We start from the raw sequence: 20,026 nt of genomic DNA, 5'->3' as shown, positions 1-20,026 counted from the left end.
TTTTTTTAAATAAAAATCACATAGCGGTAATTCCCAGGACGTCTGTGGACGTCTTGGGCACACAAATTGTTAAAAAGAGTCATGGCCTTACATATTGTGTGTGCGTACACCTACACAAAGTAACATATTTAATGCAATTACATTTTGTTAATTGTTTTGTAGTGAATTATGTATTTATTTAGACTAGAGTAGAGTAGAGGTGTTGCAAACTATTATGGTCGACGGCACACTAACCATTCACCCTCCCGTCATTACTTAACCCATTTTGACCTGAGATCAGATTCTAAAAATGTCTTCTAAATCCTGACAGTTTTCTGAAAAATGTTTCTGTCAGTCGTTCTTCGATTTTTCAAAAATAGCAGACCTACAAGCTCGTAGCGCGGCACTCGGTGCCGCGCTATGAGCTTGTAGATCTGCTATATTTCAATAGTTAAAGCATAACATAATGCTAACACCAAAAGGGGTTCCCGCCCCAAAATGGGTTAATTGATCTATTTTTTTGTGCATGCTCATTGCTTCACCTTTAGAGGCCTGTGCATGTGTGTTCCCACAATCTCCGTCCCCAGAAGCGCGGTCCAAGGAGTTGAGTTCCTCCCGGTGCTGTAACAGAGTGGAACAGACCGCCTCCAGACATCTACGCATCACCGGGCTCAAGCTACCTGGACCAGCAAATGAAACACACCTGCTGCAGATAAATACTGACGTTCACCAGTCAACCTGGACCAGCAAATGAAACACACCTGCAGATAAATACTGACGTTCACCAGTCAACCTGGACCAGCAAATGAAACACACCTGCTGCAGATAAATACTGACGTTCACCAGTCAACCTGGACCAGCAAATGAAACACACCTGCAGATAAATACTGACGTTCACCAGTCAACCTGGACCAGCAAATGAAACACACCTGCTGCAGATAAATACTGACGTTCACCAGTCAACCTGGACCAGCAAATGAAACACACCTGCTGCAGATAAATACTGACGTTCACCAGTCAACCTGGACCAGCAAATGAAACACCTGCAGATAAATACTGACGTTCACCAGTCAACCTGGACCAGCAAATGAAACACACCTGCAGATAAATACTGACGTTCACCAGTCAACCTGGACCAGCAAATGAAACACACCAGCAGATAAATACTGACGTTCACCAGTCAACCTGGACCAGCAAATGAAACACCTGCAGATAAATACTGACGTTCACCAGTCAACCTGGACCAGCAAATGAAACACCTGCAGATAAATACTGACGTTCACCAGTCAACCTGGACCAGCAAATGAAACACCTGCAGATAAATACTGACGTTCACCAGTCAACCTGGACCAGCAAATTAAACACACCTGCTGCAGATAAATACTGACGTTCACCAGTCAACCTGGACCAGCAAATGAAACACCTGCAGATAAATACTGACGTTCACCAGTCAACCTGGACCAGCAAATGAAACACACCTGCTGCAGATAAATACTGACGTTCACCAGTCAACCTGGACCAGCAAATGAAACACACCTGCTGCAGATAAATACTGACGTTCACCAGTCAACCTGGACCAGCAAATGAAACACACCTGCAGAGAAATACTGACGTTCACCAGTCAACCTGGACCAGCAAATGAAACACACCTGCAGATAAATACTGACGTTCACCAGTCAACCTGGACCAGCAAATGAAACACACCTGCAGATAAACACTCATTTACATGTTCTTTTGGGGGTAAATTGAAAGACTTTTTGTTTGACTGCCAAAGTTACTTCAGTCCATTCCGTTTGGTAAATATAAATCAAATGACTTATTTTCAAAACTGTATACTGACAAAAATGTGATTAAATGTTAGTTATGAGCAAATAAATAGTACATTGTAAATAATGCATATGATGTGTTATCTATTATTCAGTCATGAAGCTCGAACCCACAGTTTTAGAGAAACTGAGTGACTGACCTTCGGTGTGCGTTTCGTCCTGGGGTCGTGTGTCCAGAGCTGGCGCTTCCACGGTGCAGTCGCGTGCACTCACACACACACTGCTGAGGTTTGGCCATGCTGGAGCACTGGTGCTAGCATCTAGACAGGAGAGGAGACCATTTACGTGCTGTATATGTAACAGTGCGATTGGAAAACCAGTCGGATTGAAAAAAGGTGCAAATCAAATCAAATCAAACTTTATTTATATACAGTTGGGTGCCACCGATATTGTCCCTTATCATTTGACCCATTTAGGCCTGACCTCAACATTTTAAAAAAATCCTTCTAAATCCTCCAGTTTTCTGAAATAAATATTTTCACGTTTCTTTCAAAAATAGCAGACCTACAAGCTCGTAGCGCGCCACTCGGTGGCGCGCTATGAGCTTGTAGATCTGCTATTTTTCAATACCTAAATTATAACAATGTTTAAAACACCAAAAGGGGTTCCCGCCCAAAATGGCTTTACTGTCCTTTTGCGCAGATCACGCAAACCTCAGCAAAAAGAAAAGGACAATATCGATGGCCTCCAACTGTAGCACATTTAAAACAACGGAAGCTGACCAAAGTGCTGTACAGGTTAAAACAAACAGAACATCAACAGCGCCCATCAGCGCACAAACAAGTAAGATCAACATAAAACTCGTGTTTTAAGACAATCAAGTGCAATTTAAAAGCCAAGGAAAAAAGGTGAGTTTTCAATAAGCATCTGAACACTGGGCAGATCGGATAGGGAAAGGTACATTGTTCCAGAGCGCGGGGGGGGGGGGGACGGGGGACGGGGGGGGGGGGCTGAGGCGAAGGCACGGTCGCCCCCTGGTCCGTTTTGTTGTTTCAAGTACAGTTAGTAGCAGTGTTGTTTTCGTCGACTAAAACTAAGACGAAAAATGTTCGTCGACTACCTTTTTTCACTGGCGAAAACTAAATGGAAACTAAATGAAAACTAAGCTATGAGGACTACAACTGAGACTAAATGTATTGACAATTTCGTCAACAGATAAAAACTAGACTAGAATGTTAGGAAGGGACTAGTGGACAAGAGATTCAGTATAAGTCATTTTACACTTGGTTGCATGCTCAGGGCTTAAAGCTAAAACAAATCCCAAGACTGAAAAACATTTTGCAAATCTGCACCGATCTCATTAAATGACCCCTATTAAATCCTCAGGACTAAAATCCGTCCCCAGGACTGAGAACTTTAAGCCCTGCATGCTGAAAATAGCAGATCTACAAGCTCACAACGCGTCGCAGCGCGCCATTACGACGGCATCAAGGCCCTCCAAAATACATTTTAGTCGACTAAATCAACTGTAGATTTAGTCGACTAACATCTTATGACATTTAGTCGACTAAAACTAGACCAACACTAAAACATTCCAGGTGACTAAAATGTGACTCAAACTAAATTAAAACTATTCAAAAGACTACGACTAAAACTCAAATCAAAATGTGCTGCCAAAAACAACACTGGTAAGCAGTGACTGATCAGCAGACCTCAGAGCCCTGGCTGGAATGTAAGGCCGCAGAAGCTCGGTTGAGGTATATCGGGGATAGCCCAGTTTAAGGATTTATAGGCGAATAAAAAGGACCTTAACCCATTTTGGGGCGGGAACCCCTTTTGGTGTTAGCATTATGTTATGCTTTAGCTATTGAAAAATAGCAGATCTACAAGCTCGTAGCGCGCCACCGCTACGAGCTTGTAGGTCTGCTATTTTTGAAAAATTGAAGAACCACTGACACAGAAACATAGCTTTTTCAGAAAACTGTCAGGATGTAGAAGACATTTTTAGAATGTGATCTCAGGTCAGAATGGGTTAGAATCTGATCTCAGGTCAGAATGGGTTAGAATCTGATCTCAGGTCAGAATGTTGGCGTCTCTGTTTCACTGTTTCACCGTCGGAGGAGATAATAATAATAATAATAATAAACCTTTATTTATATAGCACCTTTCAAAACGAGGTTACAAAGTGCTTTACAAAAAAATAAAATAAGAACAAATGCAGTGCACACCAAAAACAACAGTTTACAATAATACAAATAAAAATAAAGAACAGTCAATGTACAGAAATGCAGGAGGACATAAGAACAATAGGGAATGTTTAGAAAACGTTTAGGTGATAAAAGCAGCTTTATAAAAGTGAGTTTTTAGGAGGGATTTGAAGCGGGGGACGGATTCTGCGATCCTTATCTCGAGGGGGAGGGCATTCCAGAGAGTTGGGGCTCTGAGTGCAAAGGCCCGGTCACCTTTTGTTTTTAACTTGGATGTTGGGACCTCTAAGAGCGCCTTGTCTGAGGACCTTAAGGTGCGCTAGACATAGGGCTTAAGTAGGTCAGATATGTAGGATGGGGCCAGATCAGAAATGGCCTTAAAAGTTAAAAGTAGGATTTTAAAATCAACTCTAAAAGTGATTGGGAGCCAGTGCAGGGATGCCAGGATTGGTGAGATGTGGTCGTATTTTCGTGCACCGGTCAGGACTCGGGCTGCAGCATTTTGAACTAGTTGTAAACATTGGATGGATTTATTGGAGAGACAAGAGTACAGGGAGTTGCAATAATCAAGACGTGAATAAATGAATGCGTGGATTACTTTCGTTAAGTCAGGGGTGGAGATGCTGAAGGGTGACTTGAGCCAAGAGAGGCACCATGCCGAGCGTCGCAAAGTCACCTTCAGTTGATGATCTGACGAAGATGTTATAGTTACATAGAAACATAGCTGTCTCTTTTTACTTGCACCCTGCTAAAGAAATACTAAGGCTTTAACCCATTTTGACCTGAGATCAGATTCTAAAAATGTCTTCTACATCCTGACAGTTTTCTGAAAAAGCTGTTTCTATGTCCGTCGTTCGTTCGATTTTTCAAAAATAGCAGACCTACAAGCTCGTAGCGCGCCACTCAGTGGCGCGCTATGAGCTTGTAGATCTGCTATTTTTCAATGGCTAAAGCATAACATAATGCTAACACCGAAAGGGGTTCCTTTGAGTCTTCTCCAGTGCCTTAATTCCTTCTACGTCGTAGTCCTCATACCAGTCCTACTCTTGAGATGCACAAGACCAGCCTGAAAAAGGCTCGCGGCGCAGTGTGCTTCGCCTTCAGTTGACGGATGAATAAATCAGTAGTACTCACACTTTGAAGATTTGTCTAAAATAGTACAAGCTCGCAGGGTCATCGACACGATGACACAGATGCTTTCAGGCTTTTAATGGGTTCGTTATTTAGCAGATGTGCTTAATCCAGAGCCCCTTACAAAGTGCAAGATCAGAGTAAATGTCAGGAAAGAACACACACACACACACACACACATCTGTCTAAACAACATGCTATCTAAATAGCATGCGTATACAGTGCATGGACAGGTAACCAACATAGTACATCTGCATAGCACAGGATAGAGCGTATGCGCATTCATAAAGTGAGTGGCAAATTAAGTGTCAAAGTGAGTATGTCTGTCAAGGCCAAAAAGTAGGTTTTAGCCACTCAATACTTCCGGGTATGATGATGTCACGTGCAGTCGTGCATACCGTCTAAAATAGCATCTATCAAAATTGGCAAGAAGTGATGAAAGGAATGCGCTAGGCAGGGTGAGTCAGCTATTTCCAAGCTGTGGGCATTGGCACGCATGCATGCATGCGCGTGTGTGCTTGTGTGTGTGTGTGTGCGTGAGTGTATGTTCTCACCAAAGGCAGGGTGAGTCAGCTATTTCCAAGCTGTGGGCATTGGCACGCATGCATGCGCGCGTGTGCTTGTGTGTGTGTGTGTGTGTGTGTGTGTGTGCATGTTCTCACCAAAGGCAGGGTGAGTCAGCTATTTCCAAGCTGTGGGCATTGGCACGCATGCATGCGCGCGTGTGCTTCGTGTGTGTGTGTGCGTGAGTGGATGTTCTCACCAAATAGTCTCAGAACTTCCTGGTTGGCTTTCATCAGCGTCAGCGACACTCCAGCCATCTCCAGTGATGTCATAAATGATCCCGACATCACCCTGGCAACCGAAACCCCACGACTCTCTAGAGATGGCCAATCACACATCATAATGACAACATCAATATAACCAATCAAGTGAGCATCTCAAAACAGACTGAACCAACACAAAACCATGGAGACATTGACGGATGCATGCTTGTGTATGCAACACACACACACAGTACACACACACACACACACAGTACACACACACACACAGTACACACACACACACAGTACACACACACACACTTACCCAGACAGTTGAGAGCTGCTCTGGTAACCACAGCCATCTCTAGACAGGACAGAGCTCCAAGGTTGTTCACACAGACCACTGCACTGTCTCCTGGAGAGAGATAAGCGCAAGCGTGCACGCACGCACGCACGCACGCACGCACGCACACACGCACGCACGCACACCAATAAAATTGTATAAAGAAAATACATGTAAAACTGTGATTTAAATAGGGCTGAAAATGTAATAAAAGAATACATGTTTCGGCAGGCACATAAACTACAGTCTATTATGGCAATCCATCAGATTCCATTAACCGCATGAACCATAGTGTCCCAATACTGGGCATATTATAATAGGGGACCATTTGGTGAAAATTGGCGAACATTCGACTTCGTTGTAAGCTTGTAGGTCGGCTATTTTCAGCGATTTCTTTTACCGATTGAATACTTCATTAGTCCCAATAATGACCCTGCAAATAATCGGAGATATCGGCCATAATTTCAATATTGTCCATCTCTATATGAAAAAAGGGCCAACACACCGAATACACAGGCATGCAGTGTCATACCTGACTTCAGTGACAGATGTGACTGGCTGTCAGTGTTGGTCATGTGATCCACCATGGTTTTCACCACCTCGTCGGCTGACGACACCTGAGTGAGTGACAGACAAAGAAGAGGAATGGAGAAAGACAATAGAATAAACTGGTTATACGTCTCGGGAGGCTAACCATTGGCATCTTTTCTGGGGGTGCCCAGTGATTAGAACCTTCTGGACAGAATTTCAGAGATCAATAAATACAATATTTGGTGCAAATTTACCCTTAAGAGTTTACTACATTATTTTTGGGACATGCAAATTTCCAGATGGGAAGATCTGATGAATACCTATTCGGTATTCTGATATCTGCATGTAGAAAAGTATTTACACGACACTGGTTGCTTCCTGATAGCCTGGCTAATAAGCCAGACTAATATCACACAACACTGTCGCGGTATATTAGTCTGGGCTGGCTCCACTTGGATTTCATTTTCCGGGGGGCGGTTCAAACATTTTCTCTTTGACGCAATTGGTCAGAGCTACTGTCAGTCAAAAGTCTCAAGCATTGAACGTCACTGTACCAAAGCCCGCCCATATTGCATACCGTGTCCCGATTGGTCCGACCTGTTCTCGATTGTAGGAAAGAGGCGTGCTACTAAGCCTCGCCAGACCGTAATCCGCTGGTAGGCAAATTTGTTTTGCCAACGGCTGATTCGGTCTGGTTTATTAACCAGGCTAGCTTCCTGAGGCCCCCACCATAAAATAATGGATATAGTAAATGATATTTATAATATGGAACAGAACAAGTTTTGGTCTAATTGGGTGGAATATATTATTCCTTTGCGACCAGATTTTGTAGCGGCAATCAAGGATTGAATGATTCTGTCTTACTCATGTCTCTTTTTACTGCTCACAGTTTCAAATACTCCCTTATGTCTCCCTATGAGTATTATATTGTATTGTACTTTAATTTATGTACACATCATCCATCTCTCCCATATGCTTTATCTTATTTGTATTATTATTTGTTCCTGTGGACCTTCTTTGTGGACAAAGAAACACTACTTGAAAAATGGTTGTATAATATGATTGTGGATGTCCCTAAATAAAGAATAAGAATACTGGTTATACACAAATACGTTGGCATTTTGGTTTCATTAAAGGGCCACTTCACCCCTTTGGCAACCAGATCTTATTTTAATGATGTTTAGGACACAGGAAACACTTTCCTGGGTGGGTTTTGTGTGTGCGATATGTGTTTCTAGACATTCTAGTCATGACGCCATGTTCATGACCAAAATGTGTCATGAAACATGCGGTCTCACTTCCTTCCTGGACTACATGTTGTCTCAGAAAGACAGCACACATGTGGTGTCGTCGTCCACAAATGCACCAACGCATTATGGTCATTGTAGGAATTCAGCAATCCAGTCAAACCCTAGTCAAACACACAGACTTCATTTTTTTGTCTGGCAATAGAGTGCAAATTTCTGCTATCTACTACAAATACATACTATTAACATTGAGTGACTGCATGTCCATATAAATATTATTAGGACAAAGAATAGAGTCCGCAACACCGGTACGAAAAACTCAGCTCCACTGATTTATTGATTCAACGTTTCGATCACTGGGATCTTCTTCAGGAATAGTGTCACACTATTCCAAACTTTTTGGAGTGTGAGGTCACACAATCTCATTGGCTAACAACTGGCTAATCCACCCCGGGCCATTTTTAACCCTATACTCCTCAAACTATCTGCCAAACCAGCTGGTGATCTTTTCCCCCTCATAAATCAGCGCTATTGAACACCCTTTACGTCTGTGTGTTGGTTAAAAAAAAATATTGAACCAATGAAAAGTACTAAAAAGCGCTTCGACAAAAACCTCTTAACCCAATCCAAGCCAAGGAACGACGTTTTAAGCACTATGACCCCCTGTGCCAGGACGTAATTTTGCGTCTTAAAAAAAGGTTTCTACAATAGAAACGCTGGCCACTGGTCTGCGTTTATATTGTAGTGTACTGGCATGGATTGTGTTAACTCCACTTGAGCTGGAGTTTTCCTGAAAAATGAACATTTTAGAGTTAGGTGATTTATACCTTTAGCTCGACTAAGGTTGGCTCTGGCTGTTCTCAACATGCTTCATGGGTATGATTCCACCGGTTCAGGCGCCGCCACCACTAGTCTACCTTAACCCATTTAGGCCCGACGTCGAAATTTATAAAATGTCTTCTAAATCCTGACAGTTTTCTGTCACTCGGTGGCGCGCTACGAGCTTGTAGATCTGCTATTTTTCAATAGCAAAATTATAACAATGTTTAAAACACCAAAGGGGTTCCCGCCCAAAATGGGTTAAAAAAATCACACCCGTGTGAACTGAGTGGTGTAAGGTCTTATATAGCCTGATCAGCTGTGGTCTGACGTAATGTCTGACGTAATGAAATCACACCCGGGTGAACTGGGTGACCGTAGCAACCATGCTCATTTTTTCTGCACAGACAGACAGACAGACTAACAAAGCCAGTTGTAGGAGTGGTTTACACCACTCAAAAAGAAAATACTATTTCAGTCTGTGAGTGGGTCGTTTTGGGCAGGAAACAGACTGTACCTTTGATCGCTTGATGCCAGGTTCACCATGGATACCTGAAAAGTGGGAGGGAACAGAGCTGTCAACAACATTTTAACCAGAATACAAATACAAAAATTAGAGAAGCTTTTTAAACATGCCTTTTCAGTTGTAATACACTGACAAAACGTACAAAAAAAAGACAACAACGCTGCAATGATAGACAGATAGAGAAGAGACAACGAACGGGGGTAGAAATTGTAGGAGCAATACGCATGCACTGTATGCAACCAGCAGGGGTCACCACAACGACAAGGATCGCACACTGGCTTCCCTCCCATGAACACTGAGAGGCACCGTTGCAGGGAATTGAAGCAAGCTCTCTCTGGTGACTGAGCCAAAGAGAGGCTGCCCGCCTGCCCGCCTGCCTGTCCGTCGGTCCATCCCTCCCCTCCTCCCTCTCACCCAGTCCCAGTTCCATGTCTCCACCCATCCCCCTCCTCCCTCTCACCCAGTCCCAGTTCCATGTCTCCTGCACCCATCCCTCTCCTCCTCCCTCTCACGCAGTCCCAGTTCCATGTCTCCACCCATCCCACCCCTCCTCCCTCTCACCCAGTCCCAGTTCCATGTCTCCACCCATCCCTCTCCTCCTCCCTCTCACCCAGTCCCAGTTCCATGTCTCCTGCACCCATCCCTCTCCTCCTCCCTCTCACCCAGTCCCAGTTCCATGTCTCCTGCACCCATCCCTCCCCTCCTCCCTCTCACCCAGTCCCAGTTCCATGTCTCCTGCACCCATCCCTCCCCTCCTCCCTCTCACCCAGTCCCAGTTCCATGTCTCCTCCACCCATCCCTCTCCTCCTCCCTCTCACCCAGTCCCAGTTCCATGTCTCCACCCATCCCTCTCCTCCTCCCTCTCACCCAGTCCCAGTTCCATGTCTCCTGCACCCATCCCTCTCCTCCCTCTCACCCAGTCCCAGTTCCATGTCTCCGGGTGGCAGGTCAAATGAAGGCAGACATCCAGGGACACTGCAGGGAGATAGACTCACTCCGAGAGTACCTGAGGATGGGGAACACACAAACATAAACCCTCGCACGCGTTTGATAAGATGTAGAATCCATGAGGGATGACAAGTTTGCCTTGTTACTTTACAAGTTAAGTTAACCCATTTTGGGGGCGGGAACCCCTTTTGGTGTTTTAACATAAGTGACTGAAGTGACGTTTATGCTGAAAACACACCGTTATACTTTATTACTATAGTGTAATAACACTTAGTGGGGCCAGTTTTCTATAAGCACTATTGTACGTGGGTCAATTCGATATTGAACAAAAATACAGGCAAAACCTTAAAAACCATAGTCCATCATCAGCCATAAGTAGGATGAAGGCACCACTGACTCACCAATCCCCTTCAAGGCCTCCGTCACCGTGGAGACGATCTGGTCCAATGGACAGCCTTCCTCTGCCAATGCACCCGCCAGCTAACACATAAACAATATATTGTGAGTTGTGACGTTTATTTAAAAACAATGGAGTGAATATAGAATTTATGGACAGTGACTCCTTTCATACAGGGCAATAGGGATGCCTGCAACTATCTCATATTTTCCAAGCAATGAATTATTTATATTGATTACTTTTTCGATTAACGGAATAATCGAGAAGCACGTTTCACACTCACCGGCCACTTTATTAGACACACACCTCTCCAACTGCATGTTAACCCTCCTCTGTTTTAAAATACAATATGACTGTCCTTTTCAGCACCGGTTGCCATATGAGACTCTACAAATTCATACGGAACTTACCTTATGTATGAACACGGTCCCACACAAGCCGCGCCTCCCGGCCTTGCTGGGTCGGTCAAACGCACAGTCCTCGGCGACTATCACCATGTCAACGGAGACACCGTGGTTACGGGCCTGTTCAGCAGCCAATCCAAAGTTGAGACGGTCACCAGTGTAGTTTTTGACGATGAGAAGGACCCCCGAGGCGCCTAGGAGAAGAGGGTGGATTTAATCCAGTGATTCTCTTAACTTTATCATTTCCAGGACCCTCATAACTTTCAAGAGTTATAGACCTTGCTTAGACGGATGATTGGACTATACCTGCGTTGTGAAGACACAGTACAGCAGCTAGGATACTGGCAGGAGGTGGAGAGGCAAAGACCCCCCCTGCTACTGCTGCTGACAGCATACCTCTACCTATATACCCTGGACAGAGAGAGACAGAGAGGTTAGATAGATAGATAGATAGATAGATAGATAGATAGATAGATAGATAGATAGATAGATAGATAGATAGATAGATAGATAGATAGATAGAATCGGAGAACACGAAAAGTAGATTATATAGCAAGAACATATACCAGTTCCTCTGTCGGTTTCATGAGCCATTCGGGTTTTTTTTTTGGAGGATTGTTATGCCTTTATTGATAGGTGGGGAGAGAGATGGGGGGGGGGGGGGGTGACATGCAGCAAGGGTGGTCGGGATCGGGACTCGAACCCGCGTCACGCTGCCTGGACCACTAGGCTGGCACAGGCCGGCATTCGATTTCTTAATAATCGTGTGAGGCAGGTCATGCGAGGCCTCCGTCATTTTCTATTTTAGCGTTGGCTATATTCAAAAATAATCTTGAAAGTGACATTTTGAATCACGATAAAGCTTCGGAACCACCGATTCAGAAGGTATTTACAGAATCGTCTTAACCCATTCTGGGCGGGAACCCCTTTTGGTGTTTAAAGCATTATGTTATACTTTAGCTATTTGAAAATAGCAGATCTACAAGCTCATAGCGCGGCACCGAGTGTCGCGCTACAAGCTTGTAGGTCTGCTATTTTTGAAAAATCGTGAAAATGTGGCGTAAATCTTTGAATATATATTCTTTCAGAGCGAACGTTTTGAACTCAAATCTTTGCTTCTGGGAGGTCACTGGAACTATACATATTTTCAGATGGGGGGGGGGTCGGTGGCCAATTATATATCATTTTTGGGGTCCTTGACATGAAATATGGAGCACCACTGATACAGAAACATGAGGTATTTCAGAAAACTGTCAGGATTTAGAAGACGTCAGGTCGAAATGGGTTAGTGTGTCAGTGTGTAACTACCGTATACAGGGCATTCACTTCTAGTCATTTTTACTAGTTGACTAGTTGCCTAGTTTACTAGTCGACTAGTCGACTAGTTGTTAAACCACCTTTTATGTTTTTTTTTTTTTAAATAATATTTCTACATTTAAAAACTGTGTACATTGGTGACTATAACTATAATCTACCTGATATTGAGGCCTACAAAATCGGTAAAAAAAAAAAATAATAATAATAATACTTTTTTTTTCTTATCAACTAGTCGACTAGTACCAGCAAGGTCGACTAGTGGATTTACTAGTCGACTAGTAAACTAGTCGACTAGTTGCTTAATGCCCTAATACCTGCATGGGCCGGCTCGTGTCCCGAGCCTCCCCCAGACAGCAGGGCCACTTTGCCTCGGAGCGCGTCCAGGTCCGACCGCACCACCACCCGATGTCCCTTCAGTAAGGCCAGCCCTCCGCTGGCCCTCACCACGCCATCCAGAGCCTCGTCCACACAGCTGTCCACACAGTTCAGCAGCTTCCTCTGTGGCTGGGAGGAGGAAAGAGGACTTATGAGAGGGAGACAAGCAGTGAACCATCACGTCCTATACCCATCGTGTTTGATCCTGGCATGGGGGACAACAAACGTCTATTCCTCTTTCAAGAGGGGAACCGATCTTAGTCCAGTAATAATGTAATTTTACCTCTAACTAATTGCAAAAAAACCAAACTCAACTGATTTTGCATCTTCAATATATCCTGAATAACAGAAAGAAAGTTGCCTGGAATTGTCTGAGGGGAAAGTGTTGAAAATGGCCTGTACAGTATGGCCACCATTGACATCCTATTATAAGGCAATATTTTCTAAATTTCCTTATGCTTTAAGTAGCATGTGACATATCAAACTAGGTTGTTGTCATGATGCTGAAGCCATTCCAAGCATTAGTTTTGCATAAAAACACTCATTGGGCTAAATTTGGCCATAGCAACTTGCCAAAATGTAATGAGGTCAGCACATTTGGGCAAGTTGCTATGGCCAAATTTAGCCCAATGAGTGTTTTTATGCAAAACTAATGTTTGGAATGGATTCAGCATCATGAAAACCCCCTAGTTTGATATGTCACATGCTACTTAAAGCATAAGGACATTTAGAAAGTATTACCTTATAATAGGATGTCAATGGTGGCCACACTGTACAGGCTATTTTCAACACTTTCCAGGCAACTTTTTTTCTGTTATTCAGGATATATTGAAGATGCAAAATCAGCTGAGTTCGGTTTTTTTGCAATTAGTTAGAGGTTGATCCTGTATTTTCCATAGATTTCCTGTACTATCTTGTTCAAGTTAGACACTATGCATATTAATGAGCTTCATGGAGTAGTTCACCCAAAAAACGACTTACACACACCATGAAGCTTTGTATTCATGGAGATTTTGTAGTTTTGAGTCTCCATGCAGTCCTACCGGATAGACTCCGCTGGGTCATCAAATTATTAGTTTAGGATTGCAAGAATGTATTTCATTGAAGACAATCACTGCATGTGGTCGCCCCGGTTCTTGTATTCTTTAATCTTTATTTTGTTTTACTGGGGTTAGGTTTAGGTATAGGGTTAGGTTTAGGCATAGTTTTACTGAGGTTAAGGTTAGGAATAAGGTTAGGTATTGTGGCAGCGGTGGCCGAACGGATTGCGGAGCGGTCTTGATACTGGAAGGTCGCCAGTTCGAATCAGCGGTCCGACACGTTAAAATTACCACCGTTGAAGTGCCCTTGAACAAGGCATTGAACCACTACGATGAAATGTTCTATGAGCAGGGCCTTGCTGGAAACAAGTTCTTGAGCTTAGCCCAGATACCCTGGGTAAATATAGTAATCATTTCATTTCAGGTTTAACCGTTTAAGCATCATTTACTTAGGTTACTTTAGGAATACCAGGTCCGCGCAGTTCTGCCGGCTGTACGCCCGGGGCGAGTTGGTAAAGGGGGCGACTCGTTTGGTATTCAGTCAAATACATAGCCTCAGCCTACAGGTTGGTTAGACATTTTAAAGTTTTAGAGAAGTTAGCCCATTTCGGGACCCTTGGTTACCTTTTCTGTATTTGGGACGTCGGTGTCCCAAATTCTCTGTGATATATTACATACATTTCATGTAAAGGCTATTCCATACACAACACAGCCATGTTGTCCTGCGTCTGTGACTCATTGGAAAGTGTGTACTCTACTCTCCCAATAATTAATTGCTGCAAATTGGGGGTCTGCTGCAGAAAACGTGTTTCAAAATAGGCCTATCTAGACTTTTGGTGAACACAGACACGGTTAACAAGAGGTTTGAGTCGCTCGGCGGTGTAATGCCACCTGTCGTGTTCCCCATTACTGTATATGTATGTGCTCAGACACAGCTCACTGGAGAAATGTCATTGTAGATTAGTCCGTGTGAAACTCGTGGGAAAGAGTAGAGATGTTTACTACTAAACACACTACTAAACACACTTCAAACACTTTTTTCCTGCCAGAATTACCTTCAAATTGATATTGTGATATTATATTATATTGCATGCACAGCAGCGCTACACATGTGTATAGAACGCACATGACGCAATATCACAGGCATTTGGTATTTTTTGTCAATCGATGTAATACAAATAAGCTTGCTTTACTAAATATACATTTGTCACTGTGTCGTTTAAATGTGCCTCAACTAAACATGCATGATTAAACAATGAAGTACAAACTTGGATCACATAATTCATGTCACTGACTGCGTATTGTGCGTAATGATCATTGGTCTGGTTGCCTAATCGTATCATTCATTTAACGGACTATGCTCTGCTGCTGGAAGTGCAGACCAAGCGGAAAATGAATCTTATCAATATCAACACACAATCAGAGCTTTATTCGGCTGCATGTCTACTAAAAATGCACAGGTCAAACATGTGACAGCATGTCCATTTGCCTGCTAAAATGCTACCATTGTTGTTGGAGTCGGACATTCATTTATCTTGTTCTTAATGCCAGTTTTACCTCCATTCTTCGTTCAGAGACGTCAACAACTCAACTCGCTTCCTCTGCACGGAATGCACGCTATGGTGCACGCTTGTTCCGTTCCGCTCGGCCACGCCCACCTGCCGTCTAGTCATCATCATCCCATGGTCTGGAGGGACGACACTAGCTAGAGTTGCGTTGGGTCCAAGGGTTATGTCAGGTAACGAGACGGCTCGCCCCTTTTCCAACTCGCCCAAAGCGGCGAAGATCGGTCGCCTCAACGGGAAGAGCGGTCGCCCCAACGCGCAGAGAATTCGCCCCCGAAAGTCCGGAGAATTCGCCCAAAAGTCCGGAGAAGTCGCCCCAACAAAGAGAGAGAGAGATTTTTTACATGTAGCTGTTATGTCTCACTGACAGCTGTTTGATTGTGCTGCGCTCTTGCATATTCCTGTGTTGTTTGTGATGATTGGGGGGATTATCTGGGATTGACTACTTCAATCTTGACATACAACATGATGTGTGATGATGTTGCTTTGCCTTATTATTGACTCTGAGTTTTGAAAGTAAAGAAGAGTTGTGTTTAAGCTGTCATGGTCCACTGATTCACAATAGTAGCCTACTTTTAAACAGAGAGAGAGAGAGAGATTTTTACCTGTACTTTACTATATTTGTACATGTACTTTGAGATTGTTCCTGTACTTTTAAACAGAGAGAGGGGGGGGGGGGGGGGGTATGTGTCTAGTTATAGTGAGAGTGGAGGGGGCCCAAGGGGGGTCATCAGCCTCTTGTGTGCTGGGTCGTTACTACAACAAGAACAACAACAACAGATCAACTGTAGGAATGTGACCATTTATTTGAGAGAAATAATATATACAGATGCCACTTTAAAAAATAGTTGAACAAAAAAAATATATACAGTGTCACGTAGTGGTCACTGGGACAGTGACAGTGGGCACTGGGACATGCACTTTAGTTGCCCTCCTCAGCAACTGTGGAACGGTTAAGTTGCCCCTTTCAAAGTCCTTCCATAACTGGGCAAGGTTGGACTCTGTCTGCTTAGTGTTCTTTCGCTGGAAACGGCGTAACTGGTTCTCTGAGATCATATGCAGTTGGTAGTTGATCAAGAGAGCTTCCTTGTGCAGCAAAGACATCAGTGTATAACTTGGAAGGTTTGCGCGCTGTGCTTCCAGATTCCTCCAGATTCTCAATAGTTACATTAATTGATTGAACTTGTAATAACTTGTTTGTAAATGCTATGGGCTATAGTAAATCATTGAAATACATTGAAATAACCTGATATTTATGCTGCATTGATTTATATTTGTATTGATTTATATTGATATTTATAAATAAACATCTGGGTTACTTAATTTACAATTAGTCATACACATGACTACATTAACCATAACTATGTAGCTATGTAGTCATGTAGTCTAAGGCTTTACATTCCTGTTGTCACAAACTAAAAGATCAACTTCCCCTCCACTCCACAAGGAGACTCCACAGTGGTTCAGGAAGTACTTGTGGCATGGAATTCTGTTCTACAGAATGGCCCATCATCAAAGGTGTCTGGCATGGAATTCTGGGATTCTGTTCTACATCATGGCCCATCATCAAAGGTGTCTGGCAGGCCATCATAGTCGGGTTTTAAATTCCTGTAATCTATAGGACTATATGGATCTGTATTGAGGTTGGAGCATTTGCATTCTGTAGGCTACATTCCAGACCATCATTGATTCATTGACTTAATTCATGGAATTCTGTTCTACAGAATGGCCCATCATCAAAGGTGTCTGGCAGGCAATTTTATGTAAGTGGGAAGCAACAAGAACTTGACACACACACACAGCATACAATAACAGGCAGGCAAGAACTTTACTGCCACCTGCTGAAATAAATAATACAATTTTATGTAAGTGGGAAGCAACAAGAACTTTAGTGCCACCTGCTGAAATAAATGCAAAATTGCAGGTAGGCCTATATTATTATGTATATTAGTACAACAACAAAATTGCAGGTAGGCCGACATGCAACATAAACATGAGTGCATATGGCTAGTAGTAGTAGACTAGTATGAAAGTCTGTGAAAGATTCCACGTAAATTGCCTTCATGATTCGAGTCATTTTCAAAAATCCACCTGTTGGTGGCACTGTAAGTCTGTGAAATATTTCACAGGCTCCAGGTCCCCAGCTAAACAATGAAATAAGCAACTCCATACCATGACATGCACAAACGAATGTTACTGGATAACATTATGTAAACATGAGTGCATATAATTTCAAGTACTGTACTTATGTAAACATGAGTGCATATAATTTCAAGTACTGTACTTATGTACACATGAGTGCATATAATTTCAAGTACTGTACTTGGAAATGGAATTTCCAGAACAATGGAGGGGAGCAAGCCATTCCATGCATTGACCAACAACAAACGAACGGGTTCTTCTAAATGTTCTCCTTTGACAAACAATGTTCTAATATGATAAATAAGGTAAAATAAACATGAAATAAACACGGGGCGAGATATCCGTGCGTTGGGGCGAGATATCCACGCTGTGGGGCGAGCCGTCCACACTATGGGGGCGGGCTCTCCACGGCTCGGGGCGAGCCGTCATCACTTTTCGAAATTCTTTTGCGAGCCGTCTTCACTTTTCGAAATTCTGTGGCGAGCCGTCTTCACTTTTCGCGAGGGCGAGTTGGAAAAGGGGCGAGTCGTCTCGGTACCTGTCAGGTCAATCAAGCCAGCCAGCAGCCAGGCACTCGTCTTGCTTCTTTTATAGTTATTTTAATTTTTAATCTGTTCTGTTGCCTCGTTTTGATCTGTGGTTGACCTTTATTTAACTCTGTGTGTGTGTATTAGCCCTGGTCCAGTGCTTACAGCGAGTCTCGAGGACCCATAGACTGGACCAGGGCTATATGAGTATATATATATATATATATATATATATATATACACACACACACACACACACACACACACATATAATGATTTCCTTTTTTTTCATATAAGTGTATATTTGTATGTCTTTAAATGTTCCGATGAAAATGGAGGACCCTGATGTAAACAGGTCTTAGTGCTTGTTCTGTTTTAGCCGTTTTTGTATTGACTATTCTACTAACGGAATACAAATTTCAGTCAGTCAATCATTTTGAATGTGCTTTAATTTTTATCCCACGATTTTGTAACCCATTTTTCACCCCTGTGTCAATTATCTAATGTGATCCTGGACTCTACACACCCTCCGCCAACCTAGTCCCCATATATGGGGGACATGGGGAGAGCAACGGACTTGAACTCATGCTTCCTTCATGCCTGAGTGTCCAAGTTGCTCCTTTACACCTGACAGGGGGGAGTTTCCCTGGTTGGACGTAGTGCGTGGAAGGAACACGTTATTCCAACCAGTTCCTTTCCCCTCCATCAGGCGCCCCGGCTGGCCAGGGGGAGGCAGTTTAGAGACCAGGATTACTGCATGTTTTTTGTGAGGGTACCTACCCTAGGGGACACGGGGAGAACATGCAAACTCCACACAGAAAGGCCCTTTCGCCAACCCCGCCTCGGGTATGGGCACTGATGACGCGGAGGTGGAAACACGCCGCCACCGCCCACAGCGCCCCCAGCGGGAATCGAACCCAGGACCTTCTAGCTGTGAGGCGACAGCACTACCAACTGTGCCACCGTGCCCCCTAAATGTGCTTTATATAAAAGAAAATTGGGTTGTCAGAACTTGTCAGTGTGTGCCAATTGGGTTATACGTTTTGGATTTTCGTCTGTGCGGCTGTGCGCCTCCATTCGGACAGGCCTTGCGTCACACACACACATCACTCCACAGAGCGGACACAAGCAGTTTTCGCTCGCTGGCCGGTGATTTCCATCTTCAAACGGCGATAGCCTCCCGAACGGTGGGTCGTAGCGGGCACGGGGGGACGGCTCGTTGGATCCGGGCCACTTCCAATGGTGCCAGGCACACACACACACACACACGAGCCAATAACACATACCCCTACCCAGTTACATTATTACATATATGCTCAGATAGGACAGAGAACCATTGCACTTCTTGTACGGTCACTCAGAAGACGCCACGATTTGTTGTAACTCTTGCCTCTCCCCCAACTAAATTGACTTGAGGAAGAAACCACCTGGATCACAACTTTCTTTCGCAAGGCCAGAATGCCACAAATCATACGATACTACAGTAGTAGTATAAAGTGACAACATTGGTATTTCTGTAATAAAAGCTCACAAACAAGAGAAGTGTCTTTGTTTTGTTTTTTTTACTTTATATAAACTTTTTAAAGTACACATATGAGAGGTCACAGTCAACCTTAAAGGATAATTCCATGCTAGAAGGCTTTTTTACCTTTCTTTGTAGTCGTTACGTCCCCACCAAAGAGGTCCAGGTGTTTTTTTGTGCAAAAACTCCTTATTGGCTATTTCCCCTACCATAAGCCCTCAATGAATAGCATTGAATGGGAATTGAATGGGGCTATGGGGTGTAGTGCTAATTCGCTTATTTCCATCGAAATAAGTAGTAAGTAAAGTGTGCCACTTGTGATATTATTTACATTATGAAGAGAGGATATATACAAAAAAATAATAATTTTGAGCGATGGAAATAAGCGAATTAGCACAACACCCCATAGCCCCATTCAATTCCCATTCAATTCAATGCAATTCATTTAGGGCTTACGATAGGGGAAATAGCCA

At 43.5% G+C, this 20,026-nt stretch overlaps 1 protein-coding gene across 3 annotated transcripts in view; it reads right to left on the bottom strand.

The window, feature by feature from the left end:
• The window catches only part of tkfc (triokinase/FMN cyclase), a 106,989-nt gene that overhangs the window by 7,129 nt on the left and 79,834 nt on the right, over positions 1–20,026 (bottom strand). For 2 of the 3 annotated variants that reach the window (XR_013788644.1, XM_079491009.1), the window contains exons 1-12: positions 15,355–15,478; positions 12,697–12,886; positions 11,372–11,476; positions 11,072–11,259; positions 10,666–10,744; positions 10,233–10,322; positions 9,308–9,342; positions 6,726–6,810; positions 6,176–6,265; positions 5,847–5,963; positions 1,946–2,065; positions 522–659 (exon numbers count right to left, since the gene is read on the bottom strand). Coding sequence is in view for 2 of the 3 variants with exons in the window: in XM_079491009.1 (XP_079347135.1) it covers positions 522–659; positions 1,946–2,065; positions 5,847–5,963; positions 6,176–6,265; positions 6,726–6,810; positions 9,308–9,342; positions 10,233–10,322; positions 10,666–10,744; positions 11,072–11,259; positions 11,372–11,476; positions 12,697–12,886; positions 15,355–15,360 (1,243 nt within the window). In the remaining variant the exon portion in view is untranslated. Of the gene's footprint in view, positions 1–521; positions 660–1,945; positions 2,066–5,846; positions 5,964–6,175; positions 6,266–6,725; positions 6,811–9,307; positions 9,343–10,232; positions 10,323–10,665; positions 10,745–11,071; positions 11,260–11,371; positions 11,477–12,696; positions 12,887–15,354; positions 15,479–20,026 lie in introns of those variants that run through there. The other variant, XM_079491010.1, reaches the window with a different exon arrangement.

This window comes from Electrona antarctica (assembly GCF_951216825.1).
Source record: "Electrona antarctica genome assembly, chromosome: 21".
Classification (NCBI taxonomy): Eukaryota; Metazoa; Chordata; class Actinopteri; order Myctophiformes; family Myctophidae; genus Electrona; species Electrona antarctica.
This window is presented reverse-complemented; position numbering and strand designations above follow the sequence as displayed.